Source organism: Venustampulla echinocandica (genome assembly GCF_003357145.1).
Source record: "Venustampulla echinocandica strain BP 5553 chromosome Unknown scaffold_8, whole genome shotgun sequence".
Taxonomy (NCBI): Eukaryota; Fungi; Ascomycota; class Leotiomycetes; order Helotiales; family Pleuroascaceae; genus Venustampulla; species Venustampulla echinocandica.
The window spans coordinates 441,962-455,520 of NW_022474213.1; the positions used below are offsets into that span (position 1 = coordinate 441,962).

At 46.8% G+C, this 13,559-nt stretch overlaps 5 protein-coding genes across 5 annotated transcripts; 2 read left to right on the plus strand and 3 right to left on the minus strand.

The window, feature by feature from the left end:
- Positions 1–1,220: 1,220 nt before the first annotated feature.
- Positions 1,221–2,931, plus strand: BP5553_08509 (uncharacterized protein; the record flags this gene model as incomplete). Its single annotated transcript, XM_032017132.1, has 4 exons — positions 1,221–1,541; positions 1,604–1,885; positions 1,933–2,188; positions 2,267–2,931. The coding sequence occupies 4 exons, from the start codon at positions 1,221–1,223 to the stop codon at positions 2,929–2,931; spliced, it is 1,524 nt and encodes a 507-aa protein (XP_031866563.1).
- A 1,580-nt stretch (positions 2,932–4,511) lies between these two features.
- Positions 4,512–6,234, minus strand: BP5553_08510 (Uncharacterized protein; the record flags this gene model as incomplete). Its single annotated transcript, XM_032017133.1, has 4 exons — positions 4,512–5,006; positions 5,058–5,201; positions 5,246–5,623; positions 5,719–6,234. 4 exons carry the CDS (start codon positions 6,232–6,234, stop codon positions 4,512–4,514), a joined length of 1,533 nt encoding a protein of 510 aa, XP_031866564.1.
- A 2,417-nt stretch (positions 6,235–8,651) lies between these two features.
- Positions 8,652–9,221, minus strand: BP5553_08511 (uncharacterized protein; the record flags this gene model as incomplete). Its single annotated transcript, XM_032017134.1, has 1 exon — positions 8,652–9,221. The coding sequence occupies one exon, from the start codon at positions 9,219–9,221 to the stop codon at positions 8,652–8,654; it is 570 nt and encodes a 189-aa protein (XP_031866565.1).
- Positions 9,222–9,665: 444 nt separating this feature from the next.
- BP5553_08512 (uncharacterized protein) lies at positions 9,666–10,352 on the minus strand (the record flags this gene model as incomplete). The annotated part of the gene is made up of 1 exon (XM_032017135.1): positions 9,666–10,352. The coding sequence occupies one exon, from the start codon at positions 10,350–10,352 to the stop codon at positions 9,666–9,668; it is 687 nt and encodes a 228-aa protein (XP_031866566.1).
- Positions 10,353–11,359: 1,007 nt separating this feature from the next.
- Positions 11,360–13,026, plus strand: BP5553_08513 (uncharacterized protein; the record flags this gene model as incomplete). The annotated part of the gene is made up of 4 exons (XM_032017136.1): positions 11,360–11,424; positions 11,491–12,227; positions 12,338–12,450; positions 12,673–13,026. The coding sequence occupies 4 exons, from the start codon at positions 11,360–11,362 to the stop codon at positions 13,024–13,026; spliced, it is 1,269 nt and encodes a 422-aa protein (XP_031866567.1).
- Positions 13,027–13,559: the final 533 nt, after the last annotated feature.

Below are 13,559 nucleotides of genomic sequence, written 5' to 3' on the forward strand. Positions count from 1 at the left end.
AGGGCACGATTTTCCACAATTTACCTGCGATTTCTGTTCCTTATCATTCCTTAGGCTCTATCTACTCAAGTATATACTTCCTTATTATATCGTTGAAGATATTACGTAACTAACAATAATTGTTTGCAGCATCCATATCAAATGCCATACAAAACCTTATAAATGCCCTATCCCATCGTGTTCTATTTCGGGATTTCGATACCGGCACGGACTAAACCGCCATATCGATTCGATACACAGAGAAGACGTGCCTGATGCTAGGCGGTTCTACTGCCTAGTCCAGACGTGCAAGTATTCGGAAGCAAACAGGATAGGGTTTGCGAGGTCAGACAACTTAAAGAGACATGTTCGAACTACTCATCCAGGGCTAAACGAGACAGGATCTGGAGTCTGAAAAATACTACGTTTATTTTATTCCCTCCGCTTTTACCTAGCTTTTTTCCCCAATACAGTCACTATCGATGTGCTACCTTTTGCTCTTATCGTTTAGAAGTTCCGATACCTACAATAATCTTAGCAAGGCTTAGTGAAAACGAGTATTCCTAACTTGTCTCTAGTCTCCGAATCCCATGTCTGAGCTTGGAGTCCAACTAGGTCGCCTGAGAGGTTCAGTTATGATTAACGATTATAATGTACATGATCAAGGTGTTTAACAGGGCAATTGGCTATCTGAGACAAGAGGGTCAGACAATTGCATCGGCGAGGCGATTACCAATCCTGGCGTGATACACAGCCCTAGAAAGGGGCTGTGAACTTAATTTGGCTTCTTGAGCAACAATTCGTAGCTTTAGCAGTGATGCGTGCCATCCTTCATAACTTCATTCATATGTCACGTAGTGGCCAACCACAATACCGTAAAGGATTTCCTGGAAAGGAATAAGAGATCCATTCGATCTGTTGGCTTTCACGATGTTAAAACCACCGGATCGAGTCGGCGGGAGACAGCTTTCTGAGCTGTCCTCAAGTATGTTTTGCAAAATGCTAAAAGTGCCACAATCCCCGTCATGCCGAGCAGCTTATTGTGGCTGCCTTCGCTTTTGGAAGAGGGATGGAGGCTGGTACTGAATGATGACCACCCATGACCTTGTGTAACAGATGGCAACCTTACCAGGCCGTATAGTGGGGACCACCTAGGGGCGGTATCACTTGAAGTGAGGCAGCAGCACTCAAAAACCACCCGACATACCTCTTCAAACATTTTTTCGTGACAGATACTCCTGATGGACCGTGCTTCCAAGCTCAACCAGTCCCTCCTCAGCGACGGCACGACCTCATTCAAATTCCAAATCAATGAGTCAGCCTCCGACCGTGGCGACTTATGCCTCGTCGCCACAGAACACATCCCAGTTGCGCAAGACATAATCTGTAAGAAACAGATGCTCGTTGTGGCGGATAGCAATCACCTCAAGAGTACTTGCGACAATTGCTTCTTATGGTTGTACGGCGAAATCGGCAAGAATGGCCGCATCAGAGCTGCTGGGGATGCTGAGCCCAGTCTAGACAAATGCGGAGCCTGCAAAGTCGTGAGGTATTGTTCGAAAGTGAGTTACATGCGTTATCATCCTCTACCCTACAAATTATGTGCTTATATTCCTTGTGGTAGTCCTGTCAACGGGGGGCCTGGAAACACCACCATAAAGCCGAATGCAAGATCTTTGCTCAGCAAGAGAAATCCGACGAAGTCCTCCGGGCAACCGTCCGCTTGCTCCTAAATCGAAAGGCGGGCATTATTGATGACAGCGAATGGTCTGCTTTCATGGACTTGCTGTCCCATATGAAAGACTACATTGAGGGAGGGGATATGCTAAAACAGGCGATATCAGAAACGGCAAGATGGACAGGATGGGATGAAGCAGATGAAGCCTTCAAGGAAACCTATTGTCGGGTATGTCAGAACCTAAGGAAGGTGATCTTGTATTGACGCATTTTCAGGTCAAGCTGAATTGCACAGCTATCCACTCTCTGGAGCATGAGTACCTTGGTATCGGCCTGGATCCTCTGATATCGTTGATCAATCACTCGTGCAAGCCTAATACGTATTGCTTGTTTGAAGGCTCTCAAATTCGGGTTCGATCCGTAGAGCCGATATCTGCTGGAGACGAGATAACGATGACGTACATCGACAATACTTCCGATAAACATTCCAGACAGCTGGTGCTAAAATCTCGATGGTTCTTCAGCTGTCGTTGTAAGCACTCTTCACGTTTTAATCATGTCTCATTGTATCGCTTTAGACAACACAGTCTGCTCACTTGTAATTTATTAGGTGGCAAGTGTTCCTGTGACGCTGGAAACGATTTTGACAATATACCGGAAGGCTATACACTAGACTCTCTACGTAAGCTGATCCAACTGGCCTCCTCGGCCAACATCTCTGATCCTGAGAAAACCGAGTCCGCCATGTTGGAGGTGATATCTTCGGGCAAAGGATGGCCAACTCATATCCAGCCTCTCCCATCGCTCTACTCCCGCTTAGCAATCGGCTATCACGCAAAGCGAAGTCACAGCAAGGAAGTTCACTATCTGCTTCACCTCTGTTTCGTCGGTGATCCGGTGCTTTACCCCAACCGCGTGGATCCCACCCGTGTACGCAACCTATTCATGCTAACTATGGCCTTGCACAAGCTAGCTAGGGATAATTCTACTGCGGTCCCTGAATTGCCTCTCCAAAGCTTTGAGCTGGGTTTGGTTTACAAATATTGTATGTGGAAGGCTGCTGAAGATGCACAGACGAGTCATGGGGAAAATAGCAATCTGTGGAAGGCTCTGAATGCTAGGCTCGTAGAGGAAGCCGCGCTGGTTGCTGATCCGCAGACCATGCTCGCGTTGATGGCTACAGATCAAATGCAGGGAGACATGAGCAAACTCCTATTGCAGTTGTTGCCTTGGGCTGGTATTGATCCATCTTGCACAACGGCGTGGAAGGCTTGAAGCTATGGCAGACGATGTGTATCGAGTGTTCTGTGACGTACGGTTTGGGCTTGTTACCGACCGCTTTATAGTGCCTGAGGAAGACCTCCATCACGAGAAGGTCTCCCCCCTCCCCCGCTTCGGATTCTGCACTATCCATCCAAGGTCGTATATTTGAACTTTATCAACTATAACTAAGACAGCGAAAAAGTAATAGATACCCCTCCTCGTTCAGTTCGACCATCACTTGACTCATTTGACCCCCTTATCTCCTTTCGTTTCGTTGCTGCATTGATCTATCAGAACAACCCACCTGTAAATGCGTCCAAAAATAAAGTATGTCCAATACTAGAGATTGTCCAAATTGGAGAGTGTGTTTTACATTAGTGTCCAAAATTGGCGACGTGGAATTGCTATCAGTATTTTAGCCGAGTGCTACCAGAGATCCGCAAAGAGTGTGAACAGCTTCGTCGGCAGATTGACTCGTTACAGAGGCGACGTGAGCGGGCTATCAAGGTGGCGTACCGACAAGATTATTTCGACCGCATCTACGATGAAGACTTAATGAGGCTACTAAGCAAGGATGTAGCGGATAAATATATCAAGCCTATTGTCTATCACCAGCTTTCAGAACGAACCCGACTTCAAGAGGTGATGTGCGATCTCTCACTTACGCCACTCCTCATAAAATGATGAACAATGTTGATAGCCACTTGAAAGACGTCCCACCGTTGCAGAGATTCTCCTGCAGCCATCCTGTCTGCCGGTCCGAAGGACTCGTTCTCAAACAGTTGCAACATTTCACGAGTCATGTAGTAACTGTGCACCGCATTAATCTTCGGCCTTGAGTGTGCGCTTTAAGGAGACTCCTCCTTACAGGTACGGTTTCATAGGCCGTGGCCCCTTTTAATCACGTGTTTCTCACTTCTTTGTACATCGTTCGCTGTCTATTTGGCTGATCAGGTGCTAAAAGCGTTAGAAGGTGAGTAATGGCGTGGGGAGTTATAGATCGGTCTTGCATGCACCAGCATTACGGAGGTTGATGTGTTTTGGCATCATTTTCGTTTGTATATCGTCTCGGAAAGAAAGGCGACGGCGTCGCAATCAAAAGGCCAACGATACAGTATCTGCCAATATCCCGTTCGGCGGTTGATTGCGGTTTGATAGATCGTGAAAAAGGCTGCATTTATCGACGTACTGGTAATGATATCCTTGCTACCAACGCTAGAATGGCTCTGTGCAAGCGATTGTGTGATACGTAAGCTATCTGCTGTTCTAGGTTGCTGGATGAGAGACGAATGGTTAGTTGATCCTGTCTGTGGGTTGATGTAAACGAGTCCACTCGACGGTGCTGTTTTTTGTCAACAATGGGTTAATGAGTTCAGAAATCAAAGGATGCGCTCGGTTGAAATCTGTCAACAAATTATGGAGCAACGTCACAAGCCCCACTGACATTTCCTGGTGAGCCTCCCTCAAACTGGACAATGCAGGGAACTCACGTCTCATCAAGCTCAGAAGCCGGTCAATACAGCATATATGACAGGAAATTTGAGGGACTGATAGCACGCGCAAGGCAGACATGCGAAGCGTTTTTATTCTTGCTAAATTGCCATCACACTCTTTCCCCCGTCTGTCGTTAACCTATTTCTGACTCTGATCTTTATAAAGTCGGTGCCGAGCGTCTTAGTCGCGGTCGTGCTATCACTGACGAAATTCAAGCCGACGATTGCAGTCGGTGCAAAGAGAAGCGCCTCTCCTACTCTCAACCTCACGATCTCGCCAAATATCCGCTCCGCAGCTCTTCCCTTGCTATATGAACCCCTATGCTCGTTTTCATCGGCGTCGTCGCATTCGGCGCCCGACTCTAGCTGAGGTTCATTCGTGGCTACAGCTGCCAAGTGGCCTTTAAGACTACGTAACCATTTGGGCGAGGTAAAGCGGTGCGCAATTGTTATGGAACACAAGTCGAGCAGCGTGGGGGATATGGTAGGCTCCTGGGTTGAAATAATAATGCGAGCCCCGAGGTGACGCTGTAGGCGAATTATCGATAGCAGTGTATTGGTCAATGTCAGAGCCTCCGCAGAATCGCCCATGTACTTTTCTAGCCATCAGCTCGTTGCCAACAAAGGTCTACCGCTTGCTCTTACCTTGTGCGCTTCATCCAGTGCAATCACTCGGCCCGCAGCCATGCTCTGCTCGATGAACAGGCTCAAGCATACGTTGAACAGCGAACAAGCGCTCTCTGGCGTTACACAAGGGCAAGAAAGGTCGACAATTGTAAGCCAACCAGGCTGGAGTACTCAGTAAAGATTCTAAGTTTTGTCAGGGCACGAACCTTGGAATCCCAACCACTTTTTGTGATCGAATGCTTTCCCTTTTGCGTCTTCTTCTTGGTGTTTGCCGGTGTCCGATCTACCTGAGCTCTCGGCATGAAGCTTTCTAAGGTATCCAGGCGTTGATTTAGTGGCCCAAGCTGGGCAGGGCTCAAGCCGCTATCCATTACTTGACGTTTGAACTCGCGGTAGCTGAATTTGCCTCCCGCCTCTTGCTGTACTACGCGCATCTCCCGTAAGATACGATAGAGTGTGTGTACGTATAGGGGTACGGTTTCGCTATTATCTATCGCCATTATTTCTATCATCCGTTTTGTGTTCAGATCAAAATCATTGATCTGAAGCGGCTCGACCTGAACATTCAGACGTTGATAGGTACGCTGTTTTTCTCAACTGTTAGCATTCGATTGTCAAGGGTCTAAGAAGCACTTGCCTTGATTGTGTGTATGTTCGTCGGCGAGCACAGCACACGTACTTGGATCTGTGGATTTGAGGACAAAAATGCCGCTTCGCAGGGGGAGCCACCATCATCGGAAATAAAGGTATCATAGTGAAACACGATACCAGTCAAAGGCTTCGGAAGTGGACCTGCGTCAGAACGGCTTAAACAATTTTCCAAGAGACAGGATAGGGTATGACTCTTGCCGGATCCCTGAGAACCGCAGATAAATGTGCTCGATGGGGCAGCAACGTTGAAGAATATGCGAGGGTCTTGGTCATTGTGCAGTTCATTTCTCAGGATACTCTGTTCTTTGTTCTGCAATACATCAACCAGCCCACCGAGCAATCCATATTGAGGAAAAGGCTCCGGGGCACCTTGTGACAATGATTTCTCGGTGATTTTCAAGACAGGCATTGTGAAGATTGGCGATGTTGTCGTTTCTAGGAGTTCATCCTGGCTAGGCCTTTTTCGAAGCAGATGTAAGTGCTGTGCGAACGATTGCTCCTCCTGTCTGTCGCTGGGAGCCGTAGGCGCGGCGTTAGACGTCATCGAGGAATCATGGCTCAGGCAGCGTGACGAGTTTCCCGAGCTTCTCCCGGGGGAAGCAGAGCTGCTTTCCATATCTGTGAATATAATTCAGGATTGGTCTTTGCGGAGGAGAAATTGTCTCCTGCTTCAGAAGCGTCATTTGATTCCTTATATGAGGAACACTCAGCGATTGATGCTAGACAGCTAACCAATTGAAGTTATTAAGATAATCAGCTGGATCGAGGTATTTTTGCACATGAGTAGCGGTGAAAGAGTTAGTTGATACTCATTCGCAGGTATGCGGTTGTAGGCCTCAAAATTGGCGTAACGCAGATCTGCACGATCGTTGATCAATAGTTTCGTGCTGCACCGCAAAGACAGCGTCAGCTAAGAGCCTATTGATCAGTGCATCGATTTGCCTTGTACTTTGGATTCTGCATCCATTTACTTGGCAGATCGACATCTAGAGTTACAGTAAGACTCAGGTAGCGCAGCCTCTATTTCTTCATTGCTAATCCCTACGGCTATTGGTAGATTACACACAACTAGCCTCCAAGATTAGACCCTTGTATAGTCGCTGAGAGTTGAGGCCTACAATAGAAGTGCTCGGTGAAGTACGCCCGGTCATGCAGAGCTGCATCACGCCAATTCGAGGCCTACAATCGCATATTTGCGAATCAGTGGTAGGCTTGACGCCCCACAGCTTCCAACACATTCATGGTCAAGTTTGAGTTTTCTTCTTGTCTCCTTTTGCCAAAAGTCTGCTGCAACCGTCACTTCTTTTGATTCGTAGTCACAACACTCACTTACTCCTACACTAGCATTTTTGAATATTCCCATATTAGTCCCGGGGACGTTCCTTAGGCATCCGCTCTACTAGAGAGATACCTATCGCTCTTCTTTTAACTAACATTTACTATTATACTTATCCTACCCGTTTAAGTCTATCGATCCTAGTTTACTAGGTAGTAGACTTAATCCTCTACCTTCTAACTAGAATTTGTTTATATCTAGAATATACTAGTAATAGCCTTAACACTTTAATCTTAAATACCTTTCGCTTAAGTTTAAAAATCCCTCTCTTTTACTTCTCCCTCTTAAGAACTCTCTTTAGATCTTAGTCGAGTGCTATTTTATATAATTTAATCCCGCACTTATCTATAACCTTTATACTATAGTGGGGATCTAAGGGACCACTAATTTTTACTTTGTTTTTGCATTTTTACCTGTACTAGAATTAGCACATGGATAAGTGGAGCCACCTGGGCATATAAGCTCCTAGAGCTCACACTCCCTTTTACACCCTAGAACGGAGATATACAACACAAGAAGAGACAATACAGCTAGACCAGGGAGAAGCTGGCCAGTTAGGATAATTACGAATACAAACCTAATTTGCTATACTTATATTAATACCTAGATCTTGTGACTATTAGTCGTCCTAAATGCTACTACCTGAGTACGCCCTGAATATTCACTTCCTCAGAAGAATATTAAACTATAGTTTAGACTTCTTTAGCTAGATGACCAAACGACGATAATCCGACATTACGTCCACCGCTCAGTTGATACCTATTACGTTGACTGTAATCTTTTGGTTATTTTATCCACGATTCCTCCTAATAATCCTAGGAGTCCTCTAGTTCCTCTACAATACTTTAAGTATTATAATAGTTAAATAAATAACTATATAGAAATTAAATATATATATAAACTAAATAAACTAATACTTTATCGCTTACTTTAATACTTCCTTTAAAATTAAAAAGTCTCTCTTAAGTATTTCTACTAAATTTTATATTTTTTTTAGTTCTTTAATCTTTCTACTAAAAGATTAGTTAATTTAGAGTATATCTTATCTAAGAAAATATTAGAACTACTTTTGCTGTCCTACAATTTCTGTCAACTACTTATTTCTACTTATCTCTTATTCTTATATACTTTTACTTCAGTAATTTACTTCACTTTATTCACCCTTTTTCAGCTTTATTTCTACTAGCCTTACCCCTTATTTTCCACAAATTAATTTCAAGCCGTGCCTGGTCGAAAGGGCTCGCCGATTTTGTGGCATGAAAGTCGAGAGCTACGTTTAGTGTCGGTCTAGGAGATAGACTATAGAGTGTAGAGGATAAATGGAGGGGATTAGTATTTAGGACTATTAGCAAGCTCAGTAATAGGTCGTCCAGGGCTCACGCATTATTTAACTCATCCTACCTCGAATTTTGTTGCACGTCGCAAAGAAAGGGTACCCGTGGCAATTGTGGTCTGTATCTGGGCGAGTAAGACTAGTGCCAAAAGGGTAAAGCATGAACGGAAGGGTAATATGGGCTCACAGGGCAATTTATGATGATAAGACAATCACTTCATGTAATCATGCGGGAAATTCAAAAGTTGATTTGTTTCCTCCTATACATTTCAAACCAACGAGTAAGGTGTCCTCAAATGTGCCAGGGCTCCTGCTTCTCCAGCGCCAAGCTATCAGCACTCTCACAGCTCATCCTATGCCCCACCTGTGTCTGCTTCCACCCACCTGGCCCGGGTACAGGCGGTTCAGTGCTCGCTGACTCATCGCCATTGTCACTTCCACTGTGTCTTCCCCCTTTCTCCTCCGAAGCAGTCATCGACTGGGAGCGACGGAGAATCCTGGCCTTCAACCATGAACTAGGCGAAATAGCTTGAGGAGCTTGAATCGCTGGCCGAGAATCTAGAGGCGCTCTAGTATTGTTTGGCATTTTATGCGGGTAGTGGAATTTCATCCATCCGGGGATGGACCTGAAGGAATGGGCGTCGCTCTCCTCGGAAGCCAAGGTTATTTGACTGTTCCTGTAGCACCATGAACGGTGGAAAGTTGGAGGGAAGACTTCGTCTGGTAATGTTTGTGGTCGGTGAAAGTCGTCTGTGTCACTTTGTACAATTTCTCTCGGCCGGCGAGATATGACTGGAGGTCGGGGAGGCGGGAAACCCGCAGGCGGAGGTGGAAGTGGTGGAGGAGATTCCACGTCAGTCATACTTTTGGACGTTGAGGTCGTCGAGCGACGGCGGAAGAATGAGGTGAGTGAGCTCCGGTTCGAAGTCCCTTCTCCTGCTGCGTAAGTCGTGACAGGATTCTGGCCCAGGGGATTGAACCGGACGAGCCTTCTTAGGGACCTGGGGAGCGACCGCGTCGATTTCCGGGTTACAGTGGGCGGCGCAAAAGTAGACCTGCAATCCCAGCCTAAGCTACGCCTTGGGCCAACTTCTGCTATTAGTAGAGAGTGGGACATCTCTTCTGGTGTTTGCCTATAAGACCACCAACGGGAACCCCTCCCAGTGCCTAGCCAGCGCCGAGAAAGACATGACACCGCCTTTGGGAGTTCACCCCTACGCCGCTTGAGTAGAAATATCAACGCCAGGAGAAAACAAAATCCAGCTGCTTGGTTATTAGCCTTAGATGCCAGACGGTCCCGGTGGAATTAAGCTTTGAACCCACCAATAGTCCCAACGGCAATCCCAGCTTTCTGGCCTGGCCCTAAAGCACTATGACGAAACTCAGCAACTGTATTGGGAGGAAAAGAAACGAACCCTGTCGGCAGAGCAGTGAAGCTGGTGGTACCAACGAAGGCTGTCCGCAATGTTGTTGTCACCAAAGACGGCGTGGAAGTGACGGGGGACGTTTGGTAATATAAAGCTGGAGCGAGTGCAACGGACGTCCTAGTTACAGAAGGCGACGTAAAAGAAGGAGAGATTTCTGATGTTGAGGTCGTGATGGGAGCTGGAGGAGGAGTTGGCGAAGGAGGAGTTGGTGAAGGGGGAGTTGGCGAAGGAGGAGTCGGTGAAGGAGGAGTTGGTGAAGGAGGAGTTGGTGAAGGAGGAGTTGGTGAAGGAGTAGAGAATGAGGATACTATCGACTCTGGCGGAGGAACTTGGATGGGTGGGGTCGTTGGAGCTTCGGTTGTGGTAGTCGGCGCTGCAGTAGGTGGTCCCTTTTGGTTTCCTGCAGGACCTGGGGGTCCATTCTTATTGCCTTTGAGACCTGGTGGTCCATTGCCTTGGAGACCTGGGGGTCCATTCTTATTGCCTTGGAGACCTGGTGCATTCGTGTTCTTCGGGTCGCGAGGGACAAGACCCTTTGTGAGCTTTTGACCGTCTAGTAACACCATTCTATCGACATCCCTAGATATATGATGAGCGACTGCTTTTAGGCTCAGGGAATCTGAACACTCACCAGAAAAATTTTAAGATGCTGAACAATCGTTTCCAAATTCCTGTCCAAACTTAGAGAACTGAGCGCCAAGGCTTGGCTATTCGAAACGTTTTTAAATAGATGGAAATAACAATAAATGTACATTCCGCAGGCTACAGGCCGGCTGCTACAAGAGACCAAAATAAAGAAGGGAAAGAAGCAAAAAGACAACCCTCCGCCAGCTATTGAAGGGAAGAAACGTATAGCAATAGAAAGAGGATGTTGAACACGAACTAGAAGATCTGCACGAACATGAAGATCTGCACGAGCTAGTAGCTATATAGCGGCCGCAGCAGTGCAACGGAAACAAGCCCACCCGAATAATGTTGCCCAACAAACGTGCAAAGAAGTAAACGGAAAGCCACAGTTCCGTCAAAGTGTCAAATACCCCGCGTGGGGCATCATAAGCACGTCCTACTACTAGTGTAGAGTCGGAAGTAGTGTAGGCCGTGCTTTGAACTATAGTACCGACTGTGACAGGCTGATATATCCATGTTCGTCTAATAGAGGTCTAAAGATAAGGAGATGTGTAATCTTATTGTGGGGTGTTAAAGATAGTAGTGGCTTTGGAAATGAAACAGAAAAACAGGACGAGTGTTTCAAGCGCTAAAGGTAGAGATCCGCGCGCAGGAAATCTATATATATCTTTATTTCCTGACACACGCACGACCCTCATACATAGGCCCGAGCGCTAAAACTAGAGTACATAGCATCGACTTTGAGTAGGATTTCTATATAGCTACGATATTCCTAAGTATAGTAGTAAACACACCTCACTTCATCACTCGTGTGACCAGCAACCTCCTCCACTGGGCGGTCTGGCGTCTATCTACGTATATATACATATCCGTCAACAGAGTGCTCTGTTTGTGACTTGGGTATAAGGCTTGGACTCGGCGACTAACTTGTCCGCCTGTGTCTGCAATGCCTGGATACCTGGTGGGCTACGGCTACAATGAAGGCCGCTTTTGTGGATTGGATAGTAAATTGTATGGGACGGCGATACCAGAGGCATAACTGGGCAATGGCCGTGGTTGCCTGAAAGCAACGTGTAGCAACAAATGGCGCCGTACCCTTGTGCCGATCTCGACCAGCGAGGTTTCAGCAGAACTCCGTGTCGCCCGTGCTCAGCGAGTCATCTCGACCCAACTTCGATCACGACTGGTATCGGAACGGTTGTCGTCGACCTCCAAACTTTCTACATCATTGTCTGGTCGCGCTCAAGTATTTAACAATAATGTTATGGCTGTTTTTTCGCTCTTAGTCAAGCCCTCGTTACATTCCGACGTTAGAACCGACCTTCTCGACCTCGCAAGGTCCGCTATCTCAGTATGGGATGTCGCTCAAGCCGACGAGCGTGAAGTCATCGTGGAACCTGGACTCGACCCAGTAGGTCATAAAGGATGGCATGATAATATTCCTGAGTCCCAGACTAATATACTTGTCATGTTTCCGCGTATTATTGCTCGGGGATATTCCCGAACAAGTGTCAGTCGTTCCGCCAATATCCCTGGACGGTGGGTAGACCCAGAGACCGAGTTACACATTCTAGAGACTCCTATATACGGTGGGAAAGGACCTACAAAATGGTCAGAAGTGGTATTAGAAGGAGAGGAGGAGGAGGAAGATTGGAAAGCAAAGGAGGAAGATCAAAAAATAAAGGAGAAGAAGAGAACACTGCAAGAGGATTTAAAGAAGTTGGAGAACCCATTCGTGGGAACGCGAAGGATGTCCCAGATGGAATCGAACGCAGGAGCGGCGTCAAAGCCAAGTGCAGTAGGGTTGAAGGAAGGTGGGCAGAAAGTTAATCGAAGTGTTGAGTAGACCAAGATTGAAAGCCAATATTCATCCTATAGAATGCTCGAGGGGCCGTAGCGTGAATTTCATCTTCCGTCAATGTAGGTGCTGTGACTATCAAGAAAAACATCGAGTACACTACCATGGGACAGAGTATTGCACTCATTGACTTCATATTAGCTGTGGAGCAGGAGAACATGCTAGAAGTTGCTGGACTGGTACTTTGTAACGGTGCATATTGTTTGTGGCATCAACGTCGACTCGAAGCAGTTAATGGATGATCTCGTTTTCTTTGTCGTGGTAAAGGATATTCAAATTGTTGGTTCGAAAAGTGTTTAATTTTAGTGAGGACCCAAGTTAGTACTCAATCAAGGAAATCAGGACATTAACAGGTTATAAGTCCGGTTTAACATTTTTGAAGATATACCTCTCTGCATTAGTCGCACCTTATCGCCACCATGCCGTCCGATAATTTGAAGTTCCCCGATCTCGTCCACAACCACGACGGCACCCAGAACTTCGATCCTTGGAAGATCAATGCAAAGGTAGAGCTTCGCCCGAAGAAAGTGTGGCAATACACGCAGAAGCCTTTACCCCTGAATACCAATGCCACCCTTAAAGAGAAGCACGCTGACGCAGCAGATATGCTTACGCACCACATCTTGCAAGAGGTCAAAGACAAGCTGCCCGCCGGGCGCGTTCGACGATGCCTACGTTGTGTTCCAAGCCCTCGAAACCATATTTACGCCAATCCCCGAGCAAGCGTTTTACTCAGCATGCCAAGAGCTCTTTAGCTTACGGATCGAAAGCCATTCGATCGAGAACTTCTTGACCAAGATTAAGTTGTTGAACGAACGGATCAAAGCCACGACGGTTCCGTTTAATGCCAACAAATATGCCCTCCTCGTCCTTATGCTCGCTCTCGGTGGCAATACCGCGTACGACGGCCTCGTTAAATCTGGTCCACGATGCCCGATATCGACTCGGCGAAGGCGATTCGAATGCTTTGAGCGGAAACATAACGGCAGGATAATCAGAATAACTTGGAGGCTAGGTTGTTGGCTCGGCAGACAAGGAAGTGGAAAGCCAGGGAGCACGATTTGAGGGGAGGCATGCCGAAAAGATCGAGGGGGAGACGTCTCGAGGGGAGGTTTATCTTCGTTTTCGTTCCTACCGTGCGAAATCTGCCGGAAACACTACCCGGCAGCGTGTTAAGTAGAGCACGTCTGTAAGATCTGCGGGATCAAGGGTCATATCGAACGTCACTGTTACGATAACCCGACAAACAACAAGAAAGAAGACGTGGATAACGACGAAGGTTGTATTG